At 40.3% G+C, this 23,934-nt stretch overlaps 2 protein-coding genes across 3 annotated transcripts; both read right to left on the minus strand.

The window, feature by feature from the left end:
- Positions 1-1,641: 1,641 nt before the first annotated feature.
- saga (S-antigen; retina and pineal gland (arrestin) a) lies at positions 1,642-15,004 on the minus strand. 2 transcript variants are annotated; one of them, XM_085140876.1, is made up of 16 exons: positions 14,825-15,004; positions 12,211-12,293; positions 9,603-9,663; positions 9,168-9,212; positions 8,683-8,882; positions 8,152-8,211; positions 8,000-8,067; positions 7,762-7,897; positions 7,489-7,573; positions 7,310-7,382; positions 6,726-6,863; positions 6,575-6,652; positions 6,207-6,221; positions 5,990-6,042; positions 5,448-5,457; positions 1,642-2,513 (listed from the first exon to the last, which is right to left on the minus strand). In XM_085140876.1, the coding sequence occupies exons 2-16, from the start codon at positions 12,256-12,258 to the stop codon at positions 2,387-2,389; spliced, it is 1,197 nt and encodes a 398-aa protein (XP_084997002.1). In that variant the 5' UTR covers positions 12,259-12,293; positions 14,825-15,004; the 3' UTR covers positions 1,642-2,386. The 2 variants fall into 2 exon arrangements, with proteins under 2 accessions (XP_084997002.1, XP_084997003.1); XM_085140877.1 differs by lacking the exon at positions 5,448-5,457 and having other exon boundaries at positions 1,642-2,509; positions 5,976-6,042.
- A 2,775-nt stretch (positions 15,005-17,779) lies between these two features.
- cldn15la (claudin 15-like a) lies at positions 17,780-23,934 on the minus strand. Its single transcript, XM_085140975.1, has 5 exons — positions 23,472-23,934; positions 21,594-21,758; positions 19,814-19,895; positions 18,960-19,067; positions 17,780-18,854 (listed from the first exon to the last, which is right to left on the minus strand). Exons 1-5 carry the CDS (start codon positions 23,686-23,688, stop codon positions 18,776-18,778), a joined length of 651 nt encoding a protein of 216 aa, XP_084997101.1. The 5' UTR covers positions 23,689-23,934; the 3' UTR covers positions 17,780-18,775.

A 23,934-nucleotide genomic window follows, 5' to 3' on the forward strand; every position in this document is an offset into this window, starting at 1 on the left:
ATGTTATATTTCTCAGCTGTCCCTCGTTTATCACGGGTGTTATGTTCTAAAAATAACCAGTGATAGGTGAAATCAAGTAGCCAATTTTATTTTTTGACGGTGCAAAACGTTTCGTGGACATCGTGGACATACAGCACTGCACTTCAGAGTCACACTGCTAGCAGCGAGGTGAAAGGTGAACCGCGTCATAGTGAGGGACCGCTGTAATTTTGAAGGTAAGTCACAACATACCCTTCGTAAATACTAATGTATAGAAACCGTTACCAGCAATCGTTCATTTTTTGTGTGGCTTTTTTCACGGTTTGTTAACATGCTGTGTAGGTGTGTACTTGACTAGCTGATATCGACATAACGGGGGAAACATCTGGTTTGACTATTCTTCACCTGTAGTTTGAATGCTGAACATTTGCCTGTTTAAATCATGAGACCAGTCACTATACAGAGATGTGCTTCTGAATGTGGACGATGTGTCTTCTGCTGCAGTTCTGCTTGTGTTGAGTGATGTAAACAACTGATCGATCTAAACTCTTTAAACGTCAAAGTTGATCATTAGATTTTTTATGACACAACAGTGGTGAGTGTTCCCACCTTCTCTTTGTAACTTAACGCCATCTTTCCGTTTTCCAGTTTTGGACATGAGTTTGGAGTATATCTTCGCAGTAGCGATTGACCGCAAAGTAAAGAAATGTACAACCCCACATCCGGTCTCAAACCAGGAAGTTAGCATTTTTCTCGCTGCACAGGGTCAATTTCATATTAAACTGAATCTTCACATCAGGGGCAGGTTTTTAAATCCAGATTGAAAACACATTTTTATTCACTGGCTTTTGACTCAGTGGTTGACTGACTTATATTTACTTATATTTTATTGTTTTCGCTATGTTTATTATTTTATCGTATTTATTATTCTTATGGTATCTATTACGTTTCTATTGTTCAGCACTTTGGTCAACCTTGTGTGTTTTTAAGCGCTATATAACGATGATGATGATGAAACTGCAGAATAAAAATATTAAAGCACTTTTTTAAAGAAGGCCACATTAGTCACACATAAGAATCAGGAAGTAAAAGTCCAAAAGCTGAATAATTGAGCTAAATTAATCTGAAGGTAAATACACATTGATTAAATACACTAACAAACAAACAGGTTTTAATATTTATTGTACAGTTGTGAGAAAGACCGAGACTGAATCCATATTTTCAATTCAATTCAATTCAATTTTATTTATATAGCGCCAAATCACAACAAAAGTGGCCTCAAGGCGCTTCATAGATACAGAGAAAAACCCAACAATCATATGACCCCCTATGAGCAGCACTTTGGCGACAGTGGGAAGGAAAAACTCCCTTTTAACAGGAAGAAACCTCCAGCAGAACCAGGCTCAGGGAGGGGCGGGGCCATCTGCTGTGATTGGTTGGGGTTTTTCCACATCCTTCATCTATTTAACATTTTATTCAATTTAGTTTTATTATTTATCGCACCAAATCACAACAACAGCTGCCTCGCGGCACTTTATATTGTAAGATAAAGACTCAGTAACACAACAGGCGTCCAGCTGGATCCAGTTGTCGGCTCTGGCCCCGCCCACATTTCAGCCATTCAGAACTTTAAACCAGAAAATGAGCAAAGAAGCAAAGAAATGAATAAATTCGCTTTATTTTCAGATTTAAAAGTGTCGCACAAACATTTGAGGGCCAGATTGAATTGATCCTTCTACATCAGTGTCTCTACAGTAAATCTGAACTCATCAAAGTCAGAAACACCTTTATAATCAGTTTCTGCCTCATTAAAACAGAAACTGTCTTTTTTCAAAAGACACATAAATGACTGAACATGAAGAGTGGAGCCAAAAAAGCACTACACAACAAACCTTTAAATAATGTTAAAGGGATTTTTTTTTAATATAAGGATCATTTCTGTGGTTCTGCATGTTAACAGGATGCTAGCTTCAAATTATTTGTCACCAAGTCTTTATTCTGTCCTCAGATCTGATGTTAACATCTGGAGTCCACTGGTGTTGAAAAACTCTATTGGTTTAGACGTTTATTGATTTCTGAATCTGGCTGAAACCTCGTGTTTACAAGCAGTTACAAAGGTAATAACTCTGTGATTCTGCACCCCTGCAGGTTTGTGCAGCATTTATCTCGCTTTAGGTCACAGTTTTTGCTTTTTCAGCTATTACCTGATGAACAAAAGATAACAGATGTTTGTTTCCTCGGGAGCTGAAGCATAATAGAGCTGGATGGATGAAAACATCCTGCAGGGATGTAAAATACACCCGAAGGTTAAACATGCACAACCACAGGTCTGCTCCTTTAAATCTTTTTCTAGCACAAACTCAAACTCCCAGCATTCTTTGTTTCACCCTCTTTCGCTCTCTCTCCTCTATTTCTCTTTGGGCGCCATGTCGTCACCACCCGAAACGTTGCCTTCCTCGTCGTCATCATCGCCGATGATCCCCTTCAGGTAGGAGCGCTTGAATTCCTCGAACACAAGCTCCTCCTCCTGCTCACTGCAGACAGCAGCAGCGTTGCAGAGAAAGTTAGTGTTTAATCAGCCCCACAGTTATCACATGCAGGGACACAGAGCAGGATGGAAAGCTGGGAAACCAGACAGCACAAACTGCAGACTACGTTCACGCTGCAGGTCCTGATGCTCAATTTTTGTCTGGTTTATTACACTACAAATAAAATGTGACAGCAAACACACTCTAGTGTGAACGGTTCACGGCCCTCAAAGCGGCCCGCATGCGCAAAAGAAGACGTCATACTCAGTGCGCTCTGTTTACAGAGGTAAAAATAGCAGCTACAGAGTTAGTAGGTGTTGTTGCAGCAGTCTGTCGATTTCTGCACAGTCGTAACTGACAGAAGTTTGACAGATTAATTAGAGAAAGAAGGACACAGGAAAAACAGAGAGGCCGTACTTTAACAATGGCCTTGTTTGGAGCAGTGGCTGCTGCCTCCGTGCAGAGGTTTATATGGACACGGAGTCGGAACCAGCAAACACGCCGCCATGCTTTCTCGTTTGTCTTCTCCGGCGCTGATAATTAGCGTCTGTCTTGTCTCAGTGACGTAAAAGACGGATTTAATGTGACGTGACCATCAAACAGTCGCTTTCTAAAACATCAGATATGTATCGGATTCAGTACCACATACGAAAGTGACCCAGGTCGGATTTGAAAATATCGGATTTGTGCCGTTCACGCTGTCAAAGCGTGATGGGATATGGGTCGCAAAAAAGTCGGATTTGATGCGCCTGCAGTGTGAACGTAGCCTAAGACTTCAGCTGAGCATCCACAGAGCAACACTTTGATGTATTGAGGTGGCGTCTGACCCACAAACAGCCTACACAACATCTGCTCGTGCTGCAGCTGAACTGACACAGCCCAGATGTGTCTGACCTCCGACCACATCAGCACGACTCTTAGTAAACTTTTACTGTCTTTACCATCTAGTCACATATACTAGACTGTGTGAAGGAGATTTTCTCCCACTTTACGCTGTCACCCATTCATCCACAATAATGAAACATGCTGAGATTCATCCTGAAAAGGAGAAAGAGATGTTTTTAGCAGTATTTTTCCTGATTCTTCATCTCTTCAGCACTGAGGGAATCAGAAGAGTTAGAAATTATTTCAGGAAAAAAGTTAAAAAGCTTGGAGAACTTGAACGTTGTTACGGCCCTAGCAGGGCCTCCTCCTGAAGGTGCCTGTGTGGGCGTGTCCCACCACCTCTTCTGCTTGAGGTGCCACCTTTCCCTTTTACACAGCTGACTCATCATCAGTAATTAAAAGTATTTAAGCCCAGGGAAAGGTGAGCTCTGGGCCAGAGTGCCATTAGTGTGGTTGCAGCTAGTAAGCTGCTCTCTTTTGACTTACTTTTTATTTTATTGACCAACGCTTGAGTGTTTGTTTCCTTAAATGGTGAAGCGGCTTGTTCGTCTCTTTTAGTTGAGCTACTTTAATAAAACTATTTAATTTAACCCTTTTTGCCTCCTTGACTCCTTTTCCTGACCTGGACACTTTTTGTTACTTCCCCCTCACCACCTAGACCCCTCAAGGGAACGTAACAAGTGGGGGCTCGTCCGGGATCTGAAAAGGGAGTTTGAAATTAGTGGTGTTTGGGGTTTTTTGGCTTTTGTGTGACGGTTGTGTTGCTTTTTGAGAAGAGTAGAAATGCACCTTCCCAGTTAAGTTAGGTGAGTGTCCAGCTGAGCTTTTTAAGTTCTTCCTTCGGGCACTCTTTTATTATTTTGCCTTTCTTATTTTTGGAGTAATTCTGGATGGGGATTGGTTCCCTGTTGGGGGTAGGCGTGATTGGCAGTTTCGGTAGGTACAACTTTCTAACTTTCGTCATGTTTTTATCACTATCACTTTTTACATTAACAGTAAAACAAAATACTTTTTAGTGTTTGTTTGGCGTTTTTTGTCCGTCTCCAACCACATACTGTAAAAAGTATTAGATTACTGCCATCCTGACAGAGTTTAAGGTGTATTTTCAGTTTCTTCACATGTTCTGCTATGAATAAACCAGAAAACGTGTCAGGGAGGCCACACAGAGCCTCCAACCAGCTGTGTTAGCTTTTTGTTTTCAAGCGTGATGTTACGTCTGACACTGAAGCCCCGAAGTCGTTGTCAAGCAAAGGTGCGTGTCCAAATGAAGTCGTTGTGTCGAGGCCCGTATCGTGCTTCAGAACATCACGTCACCGAAGATAAACGAGGCCCCGTTTGTCTTAAATGACGTGACTGCCTCATTATGAGATTGAAAAGATTCTCTCAGAGAGGACGTTTAGTTAGCTGTCTTCGACTAGGAGTCCTCATTATTTTCCATTTTTGTTTCTAATCTGATGAACTTTTTCTTAGCTGGACTTTTCTTCGGTTTTAATCTGCTCTGTAACTCTGGTAATCTGATCGACTGATGTGAAAGAAAAGATGGAAATAAAAAGACTGGATTGACCTCTCAGCAATTTCTCACACTGTGCAGGAAAGAGGACACAAAGACACCGAACACTGAAGAACAAACAAAGGGAAGCTGATACTGCTGATGAGGACAGGAGCTGGCAGAGAGGAAGCCCTTAAAAATGCTGATGAAGAAACTCGATCCTGTCCCTGGATAAAAGGAACAAAAGCAACATCGGGCACAATAAACACGACGATGTTTAACTAATCTGCTGCCTCTGACTCGATCATGTTCACTGCTTCAGTCTCTTCCAACCAACTCAGCGCATAATCACTAGAACAATTCAGGGTGTCTTCCATGGGGATAAAATCATTGTTTATATTCTTTATTTTTTTTCAGTTGTTAATATTCTTGCAGTAAGTACTCATGCAAGTGTTTCCAGCAGAGCTATCGACGTGTTGTGGATTACGCACCAGTGCTGTGTCGACGGAAAATATGTTTCAAAGTTACACAAGATCAGATAAACAGAAATTATTTGGCATATTTACCTCTCCTTCACTGATGGCAGCAAAAAGAAAAAACAAACAAAGAAGTTTGAACAAAATGAACACAGTTTTGTTTCTCTGAGCGTCTCTCCTAAACTTCAGATTTCAGATTTCAGGCCCAACCAAACCTTAAATTTAAACCCTTTGTTACCTGATAGCCACCTTAGTCAAATCTTTAATGTTGACATTAAAGATTTGACTAATTATTTGATCTGTTTTCACTTAAAACAGATACAGAAAATAAACTGCAGTTCTTTTAAGACCCAGCAGAGGGCGCTAACTCCCACTTTGAGAACCACTGAGGATTCAGGAAATCTTTTCTTTCATGCTGAGTTACTCACTCTGGAAAATTTTACATTTCTTTAACTGTTTTTTTTTTGCAACTTAATTTATTTTAATACATATATAAAACTGAATATAAGCATATGTGTTACACTGATATAATATTGTCTATCTAATAATCTGGTTTGACTTTTGAAGTAAAGAACCTGCAGTGGTACAGATGTGCACAGCTGCTGTAAACATGAGGACATTTGCAGTTTTACCTGCATCTGGTTTGGCGTGCATCAGTTTGAAGGGAACTTCCAGACCGACCTCGCTGCAGAGAGAAACCACAACAAACGTTTCTGTCTCATCATTTAATGTCTGATTCATCCTGCAGCAGTTTGCTGAGTGTCTTCAGCTCACGTTGAGCAATACTGCTGATCCTAGAAACTGAACATCGTAGTAACTATGAGTGAAAACAAGGACACATGAACTCACCTCGACCCCATCATCCTGTGAGCGTGTTGGAGACAAAGATCAGAACAAGTAGAAACACGTTTACATGCAGTGGCAACAAGGACAGGACGTTTGAACACGAGTACATTCAGTTTCAGTGCTTTTCATTCCTCTATGCACATTTTTAGGATACTCGGGTCACAGGTTGGCTCAGGTTTATGAGAGTAACATGAAGAAAATTGGAGCTCTTAAGCAGCAGTGAGCACCACAACGAATCAAAGAAAATCAAAGCAAATAGGCTCATCTTCTGCCTGCTTTTTATCTCATCCTCAGAAAGAAATGCAAAAAACATTTCAGGATACTAAAAGAAATGAAGCCACATTTCAAACACACGAAGAGGAGAGACTGACCCGCCAACGATGAGCTTCACCATGACTCTGTACGAGACCATGATCCCCAGAACCTCCTTCAGCACGCCGTCTTTGACACTGAAACGGAAAAAACGGTTGAAAGCTTCTTTTCTAACTGAGCATCAACGTTTGGAGCTGAGTGACTGCTCACATGCTCGAGGAGGCCAGGTTGGTGTCTTCGTGCTTCAGTTTGCCATCCAGAGCAATGCCCCTCCTCTCCCTGTTGTTTGCCAGCAGAGGCAGCATCGTGTAGACTTTCTGCAGCGTCGCTCCAGGAGACACCGAGTCCCTGACAAGAAAGAACAGATGAGCTTTAAAGGAAACACACAAAATAATCAAAAAGTTAAAATATCAGCAAATTTTAATGTTACATTTGTTACAAAATTCTGAGAAGTCCTGTTAATTTACTTTAAAAGATCAGAACTAGAAGGTACGATGAACCTAAAGGGGTCTAACAATATGATGAAAAGCACAATAAACAATTTGATCCTATACAATCAATTCTGATTAAAAGTGGATTGCAATGGTTCAGATCAAACAATTAAAGGAAGCGTCTGTATTTTCTCTCCACTTTGTTCAAATTTATAGATCTGAAAAAGGATAAAAGGATAAAAATAATATTTCAATATCTAATGATTAACCTGCTCGTGTGGAAGTCAGTTTTTCTTTTTGGGAGAAAAAGATAAACTGCACGATGCAGGTAAGATGATGAGTTCAGTGTGTCCTGACTTTTACCCAGAATCCTCGATATCCACGCATTTGGCATAGCTGTCACTGGAGTACAAAACCACGTTGGCAATCTGGTCAACTGGGAAAGACGAGACACAAAAAGACATGATGTTTAAGACATCAACTCTTATGTGTTTAACATGAACCTCTGAGAAATAAAATGAGCTCTTAAGTGTCGCGTTTACCGGAGAGGATGATGTTCTTGATGTTCTTGCTGGAGTTGTTTGTGACGCTAACGGTAACTTTGATGGGCTCACCGTGATAGTAAACCTGAAACAGGACACAGGGTCGGAGGAAGTGAGCATTGTCAGGATTATTCCCTGAAACTGATCAAAAACTAGTTGAAAAGGGAAAAAATCACAGAAACCAACAATGAAAACCCGCCAAACCCTTCATGATAAAAACACGCCAAAGCTATGAAGTATCTGCTCAACTGAAGCTTCAGACTTTGGACCCACCTCTTTGTCCAAACTGGCCTTGACGTGCAGCGGTTTGTCCGACATGACGAAGTCCCTGGTGGTCTCGACAGAGGGCGCCATCCCCTCGCCCTCCGGAGCGTACTGCACCTTCCTGAGCATCAGCTTCACTGTGCTCCTGTTGTACCAAAGAGGACAAAAGCATCCACATTAGACTAATTTCGTTCACTTCCAGCTGTGTTCCCGCTCCTACCGTCCGATCAGACCCGCTGACACTCACCGTTTGCGTACTTTGGCGTCCTGGCTTTCAGCGCTGAACGCCTTAATCTCAAACTCCACAGCACATTGCTGCAGAAGAGGAGAGACGAGAATGCTTCACCAGCCTGTGAGGCGTTCGTGTCATTGCTGCTGACTCGTGAGTTTGAATCTTACCTTTCCGACATCACTGGGTGCTGGCTGGAGGGCCACTGAGCACGGCAGGTTATCGGGGAACTACAAAGAAGAAAAACAAACGTATGGACTGTATGGAGACTGAGACAGAAGCATTCATTTCCTCTTATGTGCCAGCATGTTAGCGTCTGTCTGTGATCCATGAACCAGTCACTTGTCCTTAACGGTTACAGTGATGATGTCACCACACTGGGCCTTAACTTTCAGCTCAGGTAGCAGAACGTCGAGCCGTCTCAGTTATTCTTATTCTTTCTGCCACAAAATCTCACCACACACCTGAGATTTGACAAAAACATGAATTTAACCCAACATGCATGCACCTGAATGTCTATATGATTTTCTCCTAAGGCTGTAGTTCCTGTCCGTGTTGCACTGTGTGCTTAAAATGATTTTTTTGTCTTCATCTCATCCATCTCTGACTTTTCCCTGCTTTCTTCAGCAGATTTAAACTCAGGACTTCAGTTTATTTCTATTTGAAGTTTCTGCCTGTCTGCAGTGCCGCTGAAGCGTCACCTCGAAGAAGAACGGGTATGAGTTGTTTCCCAGCTTGCGCAGGAGCTTGGCCTGGACTCTGGTGTGGATACCCTTCTCGCGGTCCTGCAGGGGCGGGTACACCTGCCGGGTGGCCAGGTACAGCTCCCTGCGGAAGGCGATTCCCATCACATCCATGTCATCTCTGCCATAGCGGAAGGTGCACGACAGCGTGACGAACACTAGAGGGCAGAAGAGAGTTCAAAAATCTCCTTTATATTTATATATTTGTATGACTGGAATCTCTTTGAATCCGAGTTCAAACAGTCAGCGATTTCGTTATTTTCATATTTAACCAAAAAACAATGAGAAGCAACTTTTCAAAGACCCGTCAGGCTGAGTATCAGGAAACTGTAGCTAACATAATGAATCTAAATGTAACTCTTTTAATCCAGTGTGGCTGTGGCCATGGACATATATGCAAAAGAAACTGTCCAATAAAATGAGCTCTGGTATTTTGTTCAGACCTTTCCTCCCCTGCAGGGCCTCCGGGTCAACGAGGATGACGCCATCTAGTGGTAATAAAAACAGTAAAGTGGTAAAAATGAGATTTTCAATAAAACAAATTTACACTTTCATGTAAAAGGATGATCAAAATATTCAAACAGCAACGTAAAGACATAAATAGATGCAATAAAGTTTCAATCCATATGCTAATATAGCTGGACATTATAAATGCCATTTATTGTAATTTGTGCTGGTTATTTACTTTGATTATTAATTTGATTTACCAGAAGTCCAGCTGTCATGTTTCTATTCTCAACTTTGAGTTCAGTAAATTACACAGAAAATTCAACTGAACAAAAAACCCAAACAAGCCAAAAAGCTCTGCACCATCAGTGCTGCCGCGCTTCATCACGGGCAATGTTGAGGTTTCTCCCCAATTTAAACAACAGACTCACCCAGTGGTTCCACAGAATCAACACGGTCCACAAAGTCTCTTTTCCCCATGTAGACGCCAACCTGAAGGAGGAAAGAAAGACTTGAAACACCACATCCAGGAAGCATCACCTAAACGCACCTCAGCTGGTTCCTTCGGCTGTGGAGGTCCAGTTTGTCTGCTCCAATTTCCTTAATGACCGAGGTCTACAATCTACTGAGTCCAGACACCTGCAGCTCAGGTGGGACATAGCTCAACTAATAAATCTGAGTCGGCAGCACAACAGGTCTGATATTGATTTGATTTGATTTGATTGATCAGCATTCAAATATCTCAATAAATACAGAACAAAGATCTACCACAAAGCAAGAAAGCATGAGACAAGGCTAATCAAAAGGTATTGGCTGAAGCATTTGCTTATTACGCCAACCCTTTTAACAAAAACATCTTTTTGCATGCAGCTCCTGTACACAGGGCTCGAAGCAAAGAATAAAACAAAGCAAAGCAAAACCAAACAAACAAACAAAAAAACTTTCCACCTTAGATAAGTAACTACATCAAAGCAAAACAATGAAGAGTTTCAGTATTATTATTTTTGCTCTTTTCATTCTTGATTTATATATTTTTCTAATACTCTATTTTTAAACATGTTTTTAAACAAGGAAAAAGAACTACACCTTTTTAAATCACTGTCATAACTATTCCACAGGTTAACTCCTCTAACAGAAACACATCTCTGCTTTATATTTGTCCTTATCTTGTTTTTTTTAAAGAAATCTGTTCCCCTTAAGTCATATTGACTCTCTCTGACTTTAAACAGCTTCTGAGTACTGGGGCAAAGCAAGTTATTTTGTGCTTTATACATTATCTGTGCCATTTTATATTCAACTAAATCATAAAATTTCAGGGTATTCAGATTAATAAACAAAATGTTAGTTGGTTCTATATAGTTTGATTGATTTATAATTCTTATAGCTTTTTTTAATATCTGATCCTCCTGAAGAACAAACGAATGCAGAAAGTACACGTGGGCTGGTTGGAGGGACTCCCTCACACTCGAAAGAAGTTAGAGGTGAGTTCAGAGGAAACAGTCAAGAAACTTTCAGCTGATAATTCTGAAGTGAATTCAGCCTTTCAGCAGAAGCTGTGTGATGAGACTGACCAGCTGATGACATATTCATTGTTTCTGTTGTTGTTTATTTCGAGTAACTGAACAATAATATTGTTTAAAAAATGAAAATAATGAAAGAAATTTAGAAAAAAATGTTTACATTAAAAACTCAATAATATTCAGACTGATGTGAAACAGACAAACTGCAAAAGCTAAAGCGATGGAAGCATTTCGGAAAATATGAAATTAACATATAATGAATAATTAATTCTTTGTTATTATTTATTCAGATTCATATCTTTTCTAATAATTCATAAAAGACAAAGCGCTCTCCAGCAGTGTCACCTGAGCGTTAGCATTTAGCATTAGCATTTCCGACAGGCATGTTTTTGTTATCCAGGTGTTCCCAGCCTGTGGGAGAAGGCCTCATGTTATAGCTCAGCACAGACTGTACTGAGGTCAGACATGTGCTCGATAAACAGAGCACTCAGCAGCAGAGCGAAGCTGCAATAAAGCCATCATAAATCAGCTCAGGTTGTCGTGTCGACCTTCAGAGGATCAGTGAGCTGAGCTGCTTCACAGAATTAAAGTTACTTTCATTGAAGCGCTGGAGAGAGAGAAGGGCGTCGGAAATGATGTCTTCTATACACAGAAGCAGCAGCATTAAGAGTTATATTTCCACTCCAACCACAGCCTGTTTCTTCACCAGGACGTCCTCGTTGTGCTGGTCAGTGTAGTGTGATTACACAGGATATTACTGCTGGTGGTAGGATGCCACAGTGGCAGTTAGATTTAGGCCTGTGGCACAATTTAACCATGAAGCCGTGACTACATACAAATGACATCACTTGTCTTTTGTTGCTGATGATTGGTTCCAGGCTTCAGCCAATAAAAAGAATTCTTTGCTCGCCACTTCCATCGTTCACCTCAAAGCTGAGACTTGTTACTGTTTATACATTTGAAGTTTCGTTTTAACTGTTTGCTTTGTTAGATTTAAGAATCTCAGCTATTAGGGTTGGGTTATTGCAACATCGTGGTTTGGATTAATGTCCTGACGAGCCTAACACTGACAATACGACACATTCAGACAGGTTTAAGGCTCAGAGAACCTTTGATGATAGATCTCACAGAGAGGCAACAAGGCAACCTTTAAATGATTCAGGTTCACCTCCACCTGTTTCCCAAATGAAAAATCTCTTAACAGAAATTCTATAATGGCAAAAACAAGCGTATGAGACGTTCCTGGCTTCTGTAAATGTGTCTCTTTGTCATGTGGCTAAAACAAAAACAAAAGTGTAGATGTACAGAGTTGAAAAGAAAAGGACGAGGAAGAAGCAAAAGAAAAAGAAAAGAAGAAGCCTTTTCATCGATAAATATCAGAGAATGCAGTTTAGCTGTATGACAACATTTCAGCTGACAGTCATGAATAAACATGACTGTCAGTCTGGAAAATCCTTTCGGGAAAACACTCACGGTTCTAATTTTACTGAGAAAACTCAACCAGGATTTGTCAGCTCACCGACTTGTCCTTGCAAACCTTCTTGAAAATCACATTTTTGGGGCTCATCTTGGTTCAGGCTGAAGGAGGCTGGTCCGCGGTGCCTGAATGAAGGAAAGGAATAACTTGACTGACAAAGCGTGCGACATCACAGCAACGTCTAAAAACTCAAAATGTTTGAAAATAAATTCTGTCTAATTCTTGATTTACTCAACAAAATAACAAAATGTCAAGTTGATGGTGAACTAAAAATCTGTAAAACCTTTTCTTGCCAACCAAATATTGTCTTTGTCCTCCACGTGTGGTCTACAAACACACCTCAGTTATATCTTTCACTAAAAAAAAGCCAGTTTCCATAAAAATCACCAGTGAGAAACATTTTCACTAATTGAAAATAGAAGTAGTAAGTAGTTCCTGTGACACTGTTAGAAACGTGTTTTGCTGATGATTCAAAGTAACCAGGAGAGAGATTTGGACACCAAAGATGAAGAAAACAGGAAGTTAATCAGGGAGAAATATGAGTCAGTTTGTCACAATGTACATGTGGACTGTAAGTTCATTCAGGTACATATTTATTCTTTTACAAGCCCTGCGATAGACACCAGGGTGTACCCCACCTATCACCCTGAACTGAAAGCAGAAGAGGATGGATGGATGGATGGATGGATGGATGGACGGACGGACGGACGGACGGACGGACGGACGGACGGGTGGATGGACGGACGGATGGACGGACGGACGGATGGACGGACGGATGGATGGACGGACGGACGGGTGGATGGACGGACGGATGGACGGACGGACGGATGGACGGACGGATGGACTGATGGATGGATGGATGGATGGATGGATGGATGGATTGACGGACGGACGGACGGACGGACGGACGGACGGACGGACGGATGGATGGATGGACGGACGGACGGATGGATGGATGGATGGACGGATGTTCGGATGGATGGACGGATGGATTGATGGACGGATGGACGGATGGATTGATGGACGGATGGATGGACGGATGGATTGATGGACAGACGGACGGATGGATGGATGGATGGACGGATGGATGGATGGACGGATGGATTGATGGACGGATGGACGGATGGATGGACGGATGGATGGATGGATGGATGGATGGATGGATGGATGGTTGGATGGACGGATGGATGGAAGGATGGACGGATGGACGGATGGATGGATTGATGGACGGATGGATGGATGGATGGACGGATGGTTGGATGGTTGGATGGATGGACGGATGGATGGATTGATGGACGGATGGACGGATGGATGGACGGATGGATGGATGGACGGATGGATGGATGGATGGATGGATGGATGGATGGATGGTTGGATGGACGGATGGATGGAAGGATGGACGGATGGACGGATGGATGGATTGATGGACGGATGGATGGATGGATGGACGGATGGTTGGATGGTTGGATGGTTGGATGGATGGACGGATGGATGGGTGGACGGATGGACGGATGGATGGATGAATTATATGTACAAAAAGACACATTTTCACTAACGATGTGTTATTTATCTATTTCTTTGTTTGTTTGTCCATTCACAAGGATAAACGATTTCTCCTTGCTGATTTAATTACCCTGAGATAACCGAGAGGTTTGATCAGACTTAACTCAGTTAATCCTGTTAAAACCTTCTCAGAAGTCTGTGACCTCGTCTCAGTGAAAGCTACACCTGCTAACATCTTCAAAATCGGTCCAGGGCGACGTGAGGAAGTCTGCATCCACAAAGAAACTTTGTACTTCCAATAATAACAACAACTGAATAAAGAGCACGTGTCAGTGTTACTCATTTGTATTCCAAAATCTGACTGAAATAAGATGATTTTTAATGCAAAATAATTTCTCATGACATCAAAACTAATCAACAACAAAAAAAAACATCCACAATTTGAGAAATCTGTAGTTTCTTAAGCTCAGTCATAAATGTGTCTGAAGTCCCAGAAATCATTTTTTGCTTAGAAATGAAACATGTCACATGTGTAGCCCAGTTAGTTTTATTTATTTTTAGTTTTATTTATCCCACAATATAAAGAATAAACATTTACTTTTTAAACTCAGGGACAAACTTTTTTTAATTTGAGTCCTGAAAATCACATTTGTCTTAAATTAAGTGACAAAAAAACAAGTGACAAACTTCCCCCAAATAATCAGATAAAGTGAGTTTTAATTATGTATTTTATTTATTTCTAAGCTTGAACATGAAACCTTTGATCCTGAACTTTGAAGATAATTGTGTCTATTTTAGTTTGAAACTGAAAATTAAAACAGAAGCAGAAGAATTTTTTTGTTTTAAGATAAAATAGATAAGATACCTTTATTAGTCCCACAAGGGGAAATTTTGAGGATATTAAATAAAGTGTCACTTTTTGTTGTTTTGGTTTGGTCTTTAAAGTTTCTCACAGCAGAGCTCTCTCTGTCTCTCTCTCTCTGTCTTTGTTGGAATCACAGGCTTTTGCTCCTTTTCAGCTCCTGGAGGAAACTTTAGCAGCTCAGTTTAATAACAGTTCCTTTTGTACTGACAGGTTTAATCTGAAAGACCCTCCAGGATCTACAAATGTAAATATAAAGCAGGAACACCTTGGATGTGTCAGAGGACTCACCTGTGGTGCGCAGGTGTGCCGAGGCTGGATCAGAGGAGGAGACAGGAGTCTGTCCCCGAGGCTCTATATGTAAATGCCCGCTGTCCTTCACAGCTTCTCTCAGCCAATCAGGTGACCCAGCGGTGAACTTTGACCAGCCCTCAGGACCTCCCTCCCACTTTCTTCACCTACAAACCTCCACGCGCAGACAGATGGACAGACAGACAGAGACAGACTTCCGTGAATGAGCTGACTGAGAGGATTGAAGCTGGTTATCCTCAGTCAGCACAACGAGGCTGGATTAGACGTGACAGAGTGAGGAGTGCAGGGAACAAAACGTGCTTTCAGCCTGTGTTTTACCTCACGTTATCTCTCTTAACCCCTTCAGCTTTCATCAGCTTTACACATTTAAGGTGCTGAATTATTTCTGTCAGGGCAAATGTATTTATGCAGTTCAGTTCATGCAGTGGAAGGTATTGAAAGTGATGTAAAACAAGGGTGAGCATTAACAAAATAAGTTAATGACTGATAATAAAAAATAATCTTTATTATTATTTTAAACATCCTTTATTAAAAGTGTTAATTGATTACTTTGGAGTTTAATTGTACATATTTGTTTTTGCTTGATTTTTTTCTGAGTAAAAAAGAAGCCATGCATAAAAGCATAGACTGTATCTAAAAGATGGACTCCGCCAAGGTGGCTCGATTTAGGAGCCTCAGTTTCAGCATCACGGTGGTCAGCATCTTATTTTGTTCACTATTTTTTATACCTACATTTTATTGGAGCTTTTTTAACTCTCAGTGTTCGGACCCAGAAATGACTGATGACATCAGACATATAATAAGCAGACAGTGGTTAACGTTTACATTTAAACTAAGCCAATGCTCCTTTAACCATGTGATTTATGGAGGACAGAAATGAGGCAAAAACTAAAATCTGTGTTTAGCACGTGGTATAAATCATTTTTAAAACAGGCCATTCATTTATTTACTTTATCACAAACTAACGTGTATAAAGTGCTTTTCAGTTCAGATTCATCAAAGTTTTTCCACTTTTTGTAACACAATCAAATCTTTGTGTTTGTGTTAATTTGAGTGTGAAACTAAAAGAAAAAGGGAAACACGTTCAGACTTTTGATAGGGACTGTGTGTGTGTGTGTGTGTGTGTGTGTGTGTGTGTGTGTGTGTGTGTGTGTGTGTGTGTGCTGTAATCTCCGGTGTAATAATGATGATGAAAGTGCTGCAGTAATCCACCTGTCTGTTTACCTGCTGACAGGCAGAACAGTGGATTAAAGCTCAGCAGCATCACTCTGCCTATATATAGACCTGTGAACACACACACACACACACACACACATACACAGACACATATACACACACACACACACACACACACACATACACAGACACACACAGACACACACACACACACACACACACACATACACAGACACACACAGACACACACACACACACACACACCTACACAGACACACACAGACACATGCATATACACACTTACTTTGCTTTCATATGCAGATTTCAAATACTTTAGAAGTTATCCCAGACAAAATGTTTCTGCATGCAGTGAGTTATACATAATAATTACATGTATATTGATGATTTAAGCCTCTGGCACAAAGGCTCAGGTCTCAAACTGCTACAAGGAGCTGAAACAGAGAAACTCAAAATAATCAACATACACAATAAAACCAGAAATAGAAAAAAGTACAAACACACATAATCTGAGTCCTCAGGATTCCCTGGATGATTGAACATGCATCAAGACGTAACATTGTCAAGTGCAGACCTTCCCAAAGTGTGGGGCCCGCCCCCTGGGGTGGGGGGGTGCAGAGCCATTGCAGGGAGGGCGGTATGAAAAGGGGGGGGGACAAAACGCTTGGACACTGCTAGCACAGGCGGCCACAGAAACTCAAAGCAGGAGATGAAGCATCGCTGAATATGTTTCCAAACCAACTTCATTCTAAGCCAAAGACTAGAAAATATGGTGAAGCACATCTTCCCTTTGGTTTCACCTGCACAAGTGCCGAGGTAGGTCTCCCTGCAGGATTGGTCTCCCTGCGTCGGGAGCAGCGCTGGGCTGTTTAAATCACGGACAAACAGGATCCCACAGCTGTTTATGTTTTTAAACCCATTTTGCACAGAGAGACATTTTTTGAAAAATGTATTGATAGCAATGTTGAACATTATTACACAGGAAAAAAACAACTACATGTGTATATGTAAGTGTGTAAAACCTGCAGATAGTCAGATTAACAGTATTTTGTCTCTATCTGCCATTCTGCAATTCATCTCATGTAAACAATAACGTGGCGCACAGCGTGACGTGAAAAAAGTTACATACCTTTGACGTTGCGTGATGAACTCTGTATTCCTCGTCCACACGTAAACGCAAAAACTGAGTTTTTAAAAAATCTCAGTTTTCGGTGATTCCAAACGCCGTTTACGTGGACGAAACAGCTGCGTTTTCAAAAATACCCGTGTAGGTGCGGACGCAGCGTAAAAGAGTTAGTAGTTTATTTTATTACTTCCTGTAATTTATTGCAGATTACTTGTATTTGCTTAATTGTTTACTAAATGTTTGAGGTGTGAAAGAAACAGCAATGGAGCAAAATATGGGTACGTGTGGTTAGAGGATGTGTGCATGCGCGCGTGCACGTGCGAGAAGGCAGGAGCGAACATTTTTCTTGTAAAACAAAGGGGGGCACAGCAAAAAAAGTTTGGGAACCTCTGGTCTAGTGTAACATGTGGCTGGATTTTAGTTTTTCTCTGTGATAAATAAATGTTCATGTAGTAAATGAAAGACGTGTGTGAACATGATTTAAAATGTAAACAATGTGTAAAATTACAGGAAAGGAGAAAGTTTCACAAAATTAATCCACAAAAAATTCTTGTTGTTTCTTAGTTCAGTCCAACGGTGAAAACAAACAAACTCACACAGACGATGATTAAAAAAAACGGGAACTTTTCTGCCATTTAAATGTTTATTTATGACTTAATTCCTTCGGACTATATGGTCACGGTGGAGATCTTTAACAGAACGAGAAGCTGCAAAACTTTAACAACACAATCCAAAGTCCAAATTTAATGCACTCCAGGATGTTATTGTGTTAAAAACTGCTAGAGCTGCTTATTAGTGTCCATAGACACTTCATTACAGGCAACCTCATTAACAGGGTCTGCTTTAATAAACACGTTTGGCTTCATTAAGCAGCTGGTGGAAAAGCTCCATGTAACACTGCTGCAAGCATCATTTAACTCAAACAGTAATATACAATTTTAAACAAATTGCACCTTTAACTGCATTTCCTTTTGTTTTCTGGAGGATTGTTTACTTTCAAAATGATTAAAATCACATTTAAGAAGCACAAAAGGCAAAATCAGCAACAAAAGAGACGAGAAAGCAATAAAAAAAGAACACAAACAGAAGCAAAACATCTCGTGAAAATGACAACTGGTTTAGATTAATTGCATTTTTACAGTTTTCTCTGTGTTTTTATAATTACTGGTGAATTTACTGACAAATCAGAGGATTTTCAGGAAGTCTGTTTATAGAGGTGAGATGTCAGGATTCATATCTGAATATTTTAAAATACCAAATAAATATGCAGTACATGAATGTTTGTATAGAAAAGCCACATCCATGCAGAAGATTTGGATTCAATATGAGTATTGTAAAAAATAGCTCAACACCTCAATTTCTTATGTAATACAAACTTTATTCCGATAAAAACAAACTGCACACAGGGTTTCCAGAATCACAAACAGATATATCGATCAATATCATCTGTAAATCTTTGTGATTTCTTTAAGATTTAAGTTTTCTTTCAAACACAAGTTAGAAAAAATGACAGAAAAACACAGAAGTCTGAGTGTAAGGTGTATACAGACAGTACTGCATGATCGTGTTGTTATGACATTGTGGGACCATCCAAAGCACAACGTTTGCATTTAGACGTAAGCTTTGGCGTCTGGTTCTGATTTGGCTGTGGGCGTGTACACCTTCTGTGGTGCATTTCCATAGTAACCGCTGCAAAACAAGAAAGACAAAGTCAGATTCTCAAAGCAGCAACATCCCCAGACTGAAAATGTAATTTAAGAGTTCAACAATAAAAAGTAACGAGTGCGTGTTTACCCTTTCTTCACCGACGCTCTCTTACACGCCGAGCAGAGAAAAGCTCCGCCCAGCATGGCCAGACAGGCTCCAGCCCATCCCATGTAGAGGCCGGTGCCGAGCTCGAACCTGGAAATGAAATGACGATTATTAACAGACAGACTCAGCTTAAGGTCAAGGTAACTTTATTTATACCCACAGGCAAGGTAAGTTTGCTTTACAGAAAAAGTGACAGCATTTGGCTCCCTTTAAAAACACACATACCTAAAGATATAAACCTCACTGTGGCACATATATGGTAATTTTAATATTTCGAATCAAAAACAGTTCTTATTTAATTCAGTGACAGCAACGGGGACAAAGCTGTTTTTATAACGCTTTGTCCTGCATCTCGGAAATAGAAACCTCCGTCCTGAGGGAGGAAGCTGAAATCCACCCCGTAGAGGACGGGAACCATTTTTAAGGATTGATAAAGCTCCTCTGTACCTGCTTAGAGTACAGGGAGGCTAAACAAGACTGTGGCTCAGCTATCAGACGACTGGACCATCTCACTATCTGATTTAGAGTTTTTCTCTGTGACTGAGGTCTGACTGAACCATGCCACCAAACACCAAACAGCTTAAACTTAAGTTTCAGGCAGAAAACGCTCAGATTTATTTGTTTTACTTACATTTAAAATGCAAAAAAGATCAAATATAACAAAATAAAATCAGATTAAATTAACATTTAAAGCTGTGTCATATTAGTTTATAGCATCAAAAACAAATTTATTAATGGAGGAATTAAAAAGGACTCAGCTGTCCCTTAAAGGCAATCATCTTTTCTTTTTAACTCTCTCGTGAGATCAAAACTCAGCATCTGTGTGGTGAACGTACTTCATTCCACCGTAGAACGGATCGTTGAAGTCATTAACCACTCGGGCTGCGTACCAGGAAGCAGCTACCATGCAGCAAAGACCTGCAGACACAAGCAAAGTATTACAGCCTCACTTCCACCACCTGTGAGTGCACCCACAGCATCGCATCACCAGTTCTTACTAAAGTTTCACTTGACTTTGTTTCGTTTCCACCTCACAGCATGCATTAGTTTGTACTTTCAATGTCTTTTTATTATTTTTATACCTCTGACTCAACACTTCCTACAAATATAACATTCAATAAACACTCAGTTTATTGGAGGCTCTTCACTTTGCCATATGGACGACTGTAAGCTGACAGTTCCTACGTTTAATTGGTGTTATATAAAAAACACAAACGTGAATCAATAAACTTTAACTGCACAAGAGAGGAAAAAGAGGAAGGAGCTTGGCTTTAATCCTGGGAGAGAACCAAGCATGAAAACATCATCTCATGCTGCAAAAACATTTGTGGTTTAACCCTACACGGGGATCGTATGAGGGCCTCCACGTGTCTGTGTTACTCAAGAGGATCCTTTTTATTTTGGTGCCTTTTCTTAATGTAGGGATGCAACGATACCAATTTTTTCAAACCGATACTTGGATCTGAGTACTTGCCGATACAGAGTACAAAAAACGATACTTCTACCACACACACACACACACACACAAATACAATTAATTGGAAGACAGGTTTTATTATATTCCCTGCCGATAAAAAATAAAATCTTAATAAAAATGACCACAAAAAAATTTCAAGTGAAAAATAAGCACTTCTGTTAAATTATTGCAGAGTCTCCACATTGTAATTTAACAAAATATCACTGAACTATTGGCACTGTCTCGAGCTTTCAGAATAATAAATAAACACTTCTGTTTGGAATAAAATAAATACAAATTAGGTTTGAGAATAAAATAAATGTTTAAATTATTGCAGAGTGTCCATATTGTAAACAAACAAACAAAATAATTATTATAAAATAAATAATAAATAAAATAATAATTGGCCCCCTAGTGGCCAATCTAAAAAACTACAACAGAAATGACAAGCCACCCTCTGATTAATGAAATAAGTTAGTATCGGTTCATGGTATCAGTTAACTTTTACGAGTATGAGTACACACACATTTTACAGTATCGGCCCAGATACCCGATACCAGTATTGGTATCGGTGCATCCCTATCTTAATGCATTATCTAATAAATAGCGTGGTGCACTTAGTTATACTGACAGGTCATCCAAAAAGTCTGTGCTCCAGTTTTACTGAGTAAAACTCCAGGATCTAACTCGTGTGTTATTCAGCACTAATCTGCAAATATCTGCTCAGGTGTGAGAACAACACGGAGAGAAATGCTCCAGGTTTGCAGACTGTGCAAACACTTCATGTCACTTTTGCTCATGCAGAAGTTTGTAATCATTTCTTTGATAAATCTGTAAATTCATTCAGTAAACAAATGAAGAAACTTCACTGAAACAAAAGAAAGAAGAACAAAAAACTTGCAGATCTTCCAACTTCCAACATCTGTAATACATCAATATATAATAATCCACAATCACTCTGTTGAGCTTGGAAAGAAAAACACTGAATGCAAATATATCAAAATATCTAAAACTTATGACAGTATTTTGTATTTTGTAGTAAATCTTTACTGAGTGTCTTAATAATAGAAAATCAATTAACCTTTTCTTGACTTCAGACAAAGTTTTCTGTGTCAGTGTTTGCAGCGTGTGGAGTGACAGAGATGAACCGTCACACTTACCGGCGAGGATGCTCAGGATTCCTCCAATGGTGGCGATCTTGGCCTTGGATTGTTCAGTGGCTGAGCCGATCTTGATGCACTTGAGTCCAAGGAGAGCGACGATCATGGAGCCGAGGCCGAGCAGCAGACAGATGATCATCAGGGCACGACAGGCCTGTACGTGGACTGCAGACGCAGAAAGAAGTCGTTAATTATTATTTACATACTTACTCGGGGTTTGTGAGTAATTCTGTACTTCACATAGAAACAGAGCCTCTGCAGCTCTGTTCATGAAAACACACGCAGCAATTTACCAAGTAGATCAGTTTTGTGTAAACACAAAGAAACTGAGCGCTTGATGGGAACTCTTTCAGTGACAGGTTTGTCCTTTGAGTTCTTTCTGTTCATCACCCTGTTATTACCTGTTGTACTGTGTGACAAAACCTGATCCAGACTCGTTGGAATCAATAAATCATTTATTCTGAAACTTGTTTTTTTGTTTGTTTTATTTTATATGTGAACATAGTTTTCATGCAAAACAAAGTCGACCTAAGAGCAGACAAAAAAGTTGATGTTTTCAGTCAAAACCTCAGACCTGGCAACCAGAAGCGTGAGGCGAGCTGTAATCAAACTTTAAATGTCAAAAAGAACGAAAAATCCCAGTAAAACCAGTCCTAACTTCCCATGACTCTTTATTTTAAATGTTATATAAAACAAACGGGGAAATAACTACCTGTGCAAAGGTAAAAATATAAATATAAATATGTAACCACCTGTTACTGTAAAACTCATGTTTACATCTTTATTAAACTTTTATTAAAAATACACAAAAGCTAAACTGTTTAAGGAAAAGGAGGAACTGGCTGTAACGTTAGGTGTGTATCTGTGTGTTTTACAGCTGGTGCAGTCATTTATTAACCTGATGACCTCTGCTAATCATTAGAAACAGCTACCACACCTCTTTATGAGCTTCAGGGAGTTTCAGGAGCAATGGTGGGTAAGCTGGTAGGAGTCATACCGAGTAATGATGATGATGATGAGTTTGGTTTCAGGTATATAAATATATGACACTAAGCTTTCTAAAGAAGTTCAAAACTCTCAAAAATTGTAACTTTGAATCTTTTATACTGGAGTTTTTCATTAGAGCCTCAATTGCAGGAGGAAACCTGGCATCTCGTTACGTCTTTATCACTGTAGGAAAAAGTGTCGAGAGATTTGATGAGGTTTAAAATACAAAAAACATCAAAAATAAGCCTCCAGTCTGCTTTTAGAGATAAACCTGCTGCTACATTAAAGTCCAAGTAAAGTAAAGAATGAAGAAACATACTGAGCTGTTTGTTTGGGGTTTTTATCTTCTCTGAGAAGTTTCTTTGTTTCAACAGAGAAAACTCAAGATGGCGTCCAAAAACTATCCTTGTATAACAATTACTGAGGAAAAGTCAACCTAACACAATCCAATAATAACCTTTATTGATCAAGCTAAGATTTTTCTGAAGATTTGGCAACTTTATAACAAACATTTTAATAAGTATCTATTTTCATTTTTACTTCAGGCGGGAAACATCCGTCTGTGAAACCGTCAGCAACCTTTGGACGACTAATTCTGAAATGCTGCCACGCGACATGCTGGCCTATTTTCTAAACAACCAGTGACAAGAGCTTTACAAAGATACGGCACCTTTATAGCTTTATGAGATGGAAACTAAACTGTTTGTCTGGTGGGGCCTAAAAGGTCTGAGCACATCCTGTTTCCTGGGTTCTGCTTTTCATAGACACTAATGCTGCTTTTTAAAGCAAATATAATGCTAACATTAATTTGTTATCAGGTTTGATCAGAGTGTCTGACATCAACTCTCAGCTCGAGATAAGTAACAGGAGGACTTGAGTGTCTGGTCTTACCGGGGAGGGCCAGCATCGATTCAAAGTCCCGGCATTCGGCGATTCCCGCGCTGTTCTCGGCACAGGCGTGCCACAAGTTTTCAAACTGCCTCTGAGAGATGATCACGCTGCCGGACACGGTAGAAACCTTCCAGTAGTCGTTAACCAGCGCCGCACCGTTAACCAGCCAGCTGATTATGCACATGATGAACCCGACCGCTTCCACTGCCGTCGACATGATTACAGGATGTTTCCACAAAAATTACTTAAAAAAAAAACACAGCAACTCTCCCCAAAAAATCGAGCTACCACAACAGCAACGTTCACAGGAGTATTAAAGGGAGAAACTCTGTGTCCTCTGAGCTGAAGCCTTCAGGTAGAAACAGGCTGGAGGTGATGGAGGCTCTGGTGTCGCTCTTTCAGTTACGTCCTGTTAATCTGACAGCTGGCGCTCCAGCACAGGGACTTTACTCTAACAGGGGCC

This window comes from Neolamprologus multifasciatus, chromosome 18 (genome assembly GCF_963576455.1).
Source record: "Neolamprologus multifasciatus chromosome 18, fNeoMul1.2, whole genome shotgun sequence".
Taxonomy (NCBI): domain Eukaryota; kingdom Metazoa; phylum Chordata; class Actinopteri; order Cichliformes; family Cichlidae; genus Neolamprologus; species Neolamprologus multifasciatus.

What these genes read in the sequence shown, in the direction of transcription:
- cldn15la (XM_085140975.1), bottom strand. Translation starts at nt 23,688, where the DNA reads ATGTCGACGGCAGTGGAAGCGGTCGGGTTCATCATGTGCATAATCAGC. An exon ending in ATCGATGCTGGCCCTCCCCG is followed by an intron (nt 21,759 to 23,471) that starts GTAAGACCAGAC and finishes CTGCGTCTGCAG; the next exon opens with TCCACGTACAGGCCTGTCGT. An exon ending in AGAGCGTCGGTGAAGAAAGG is followed by an intron (nt 18,855 to 18,959) that starts GTAAACACGCAC and finishes CTTGTTTTGCAG; the next exon opens with CGGTTACTATGGAAATGCAC.
- saga (XM_085140876.1), bottom strand. Translation starts at nt 12,258, where the DNA reads ATGAGCCCCAAAAATGTGATTTTCAAGAAGGTTTGCAAGGACAAGTCG. An exon ending in GGCCCTGCAGGGGAGGAAAG is followed by an intron (nt 8,883 to 9,167) that starts GTCTGAACAAAA and finishes TCTGCCCTCTAG; the next exon opens with TGTTCGTCACGCTGTCGTGC. An exon ending in GTGGATATCGAGGATTCTGG is followed by an intron (nt 6,864 to 7,309) that starts GTAAAAGTCAGG and finishes CTTTCTTGTCAG; the next exon opens with GGACTCGGTGTCTCCTGGAG.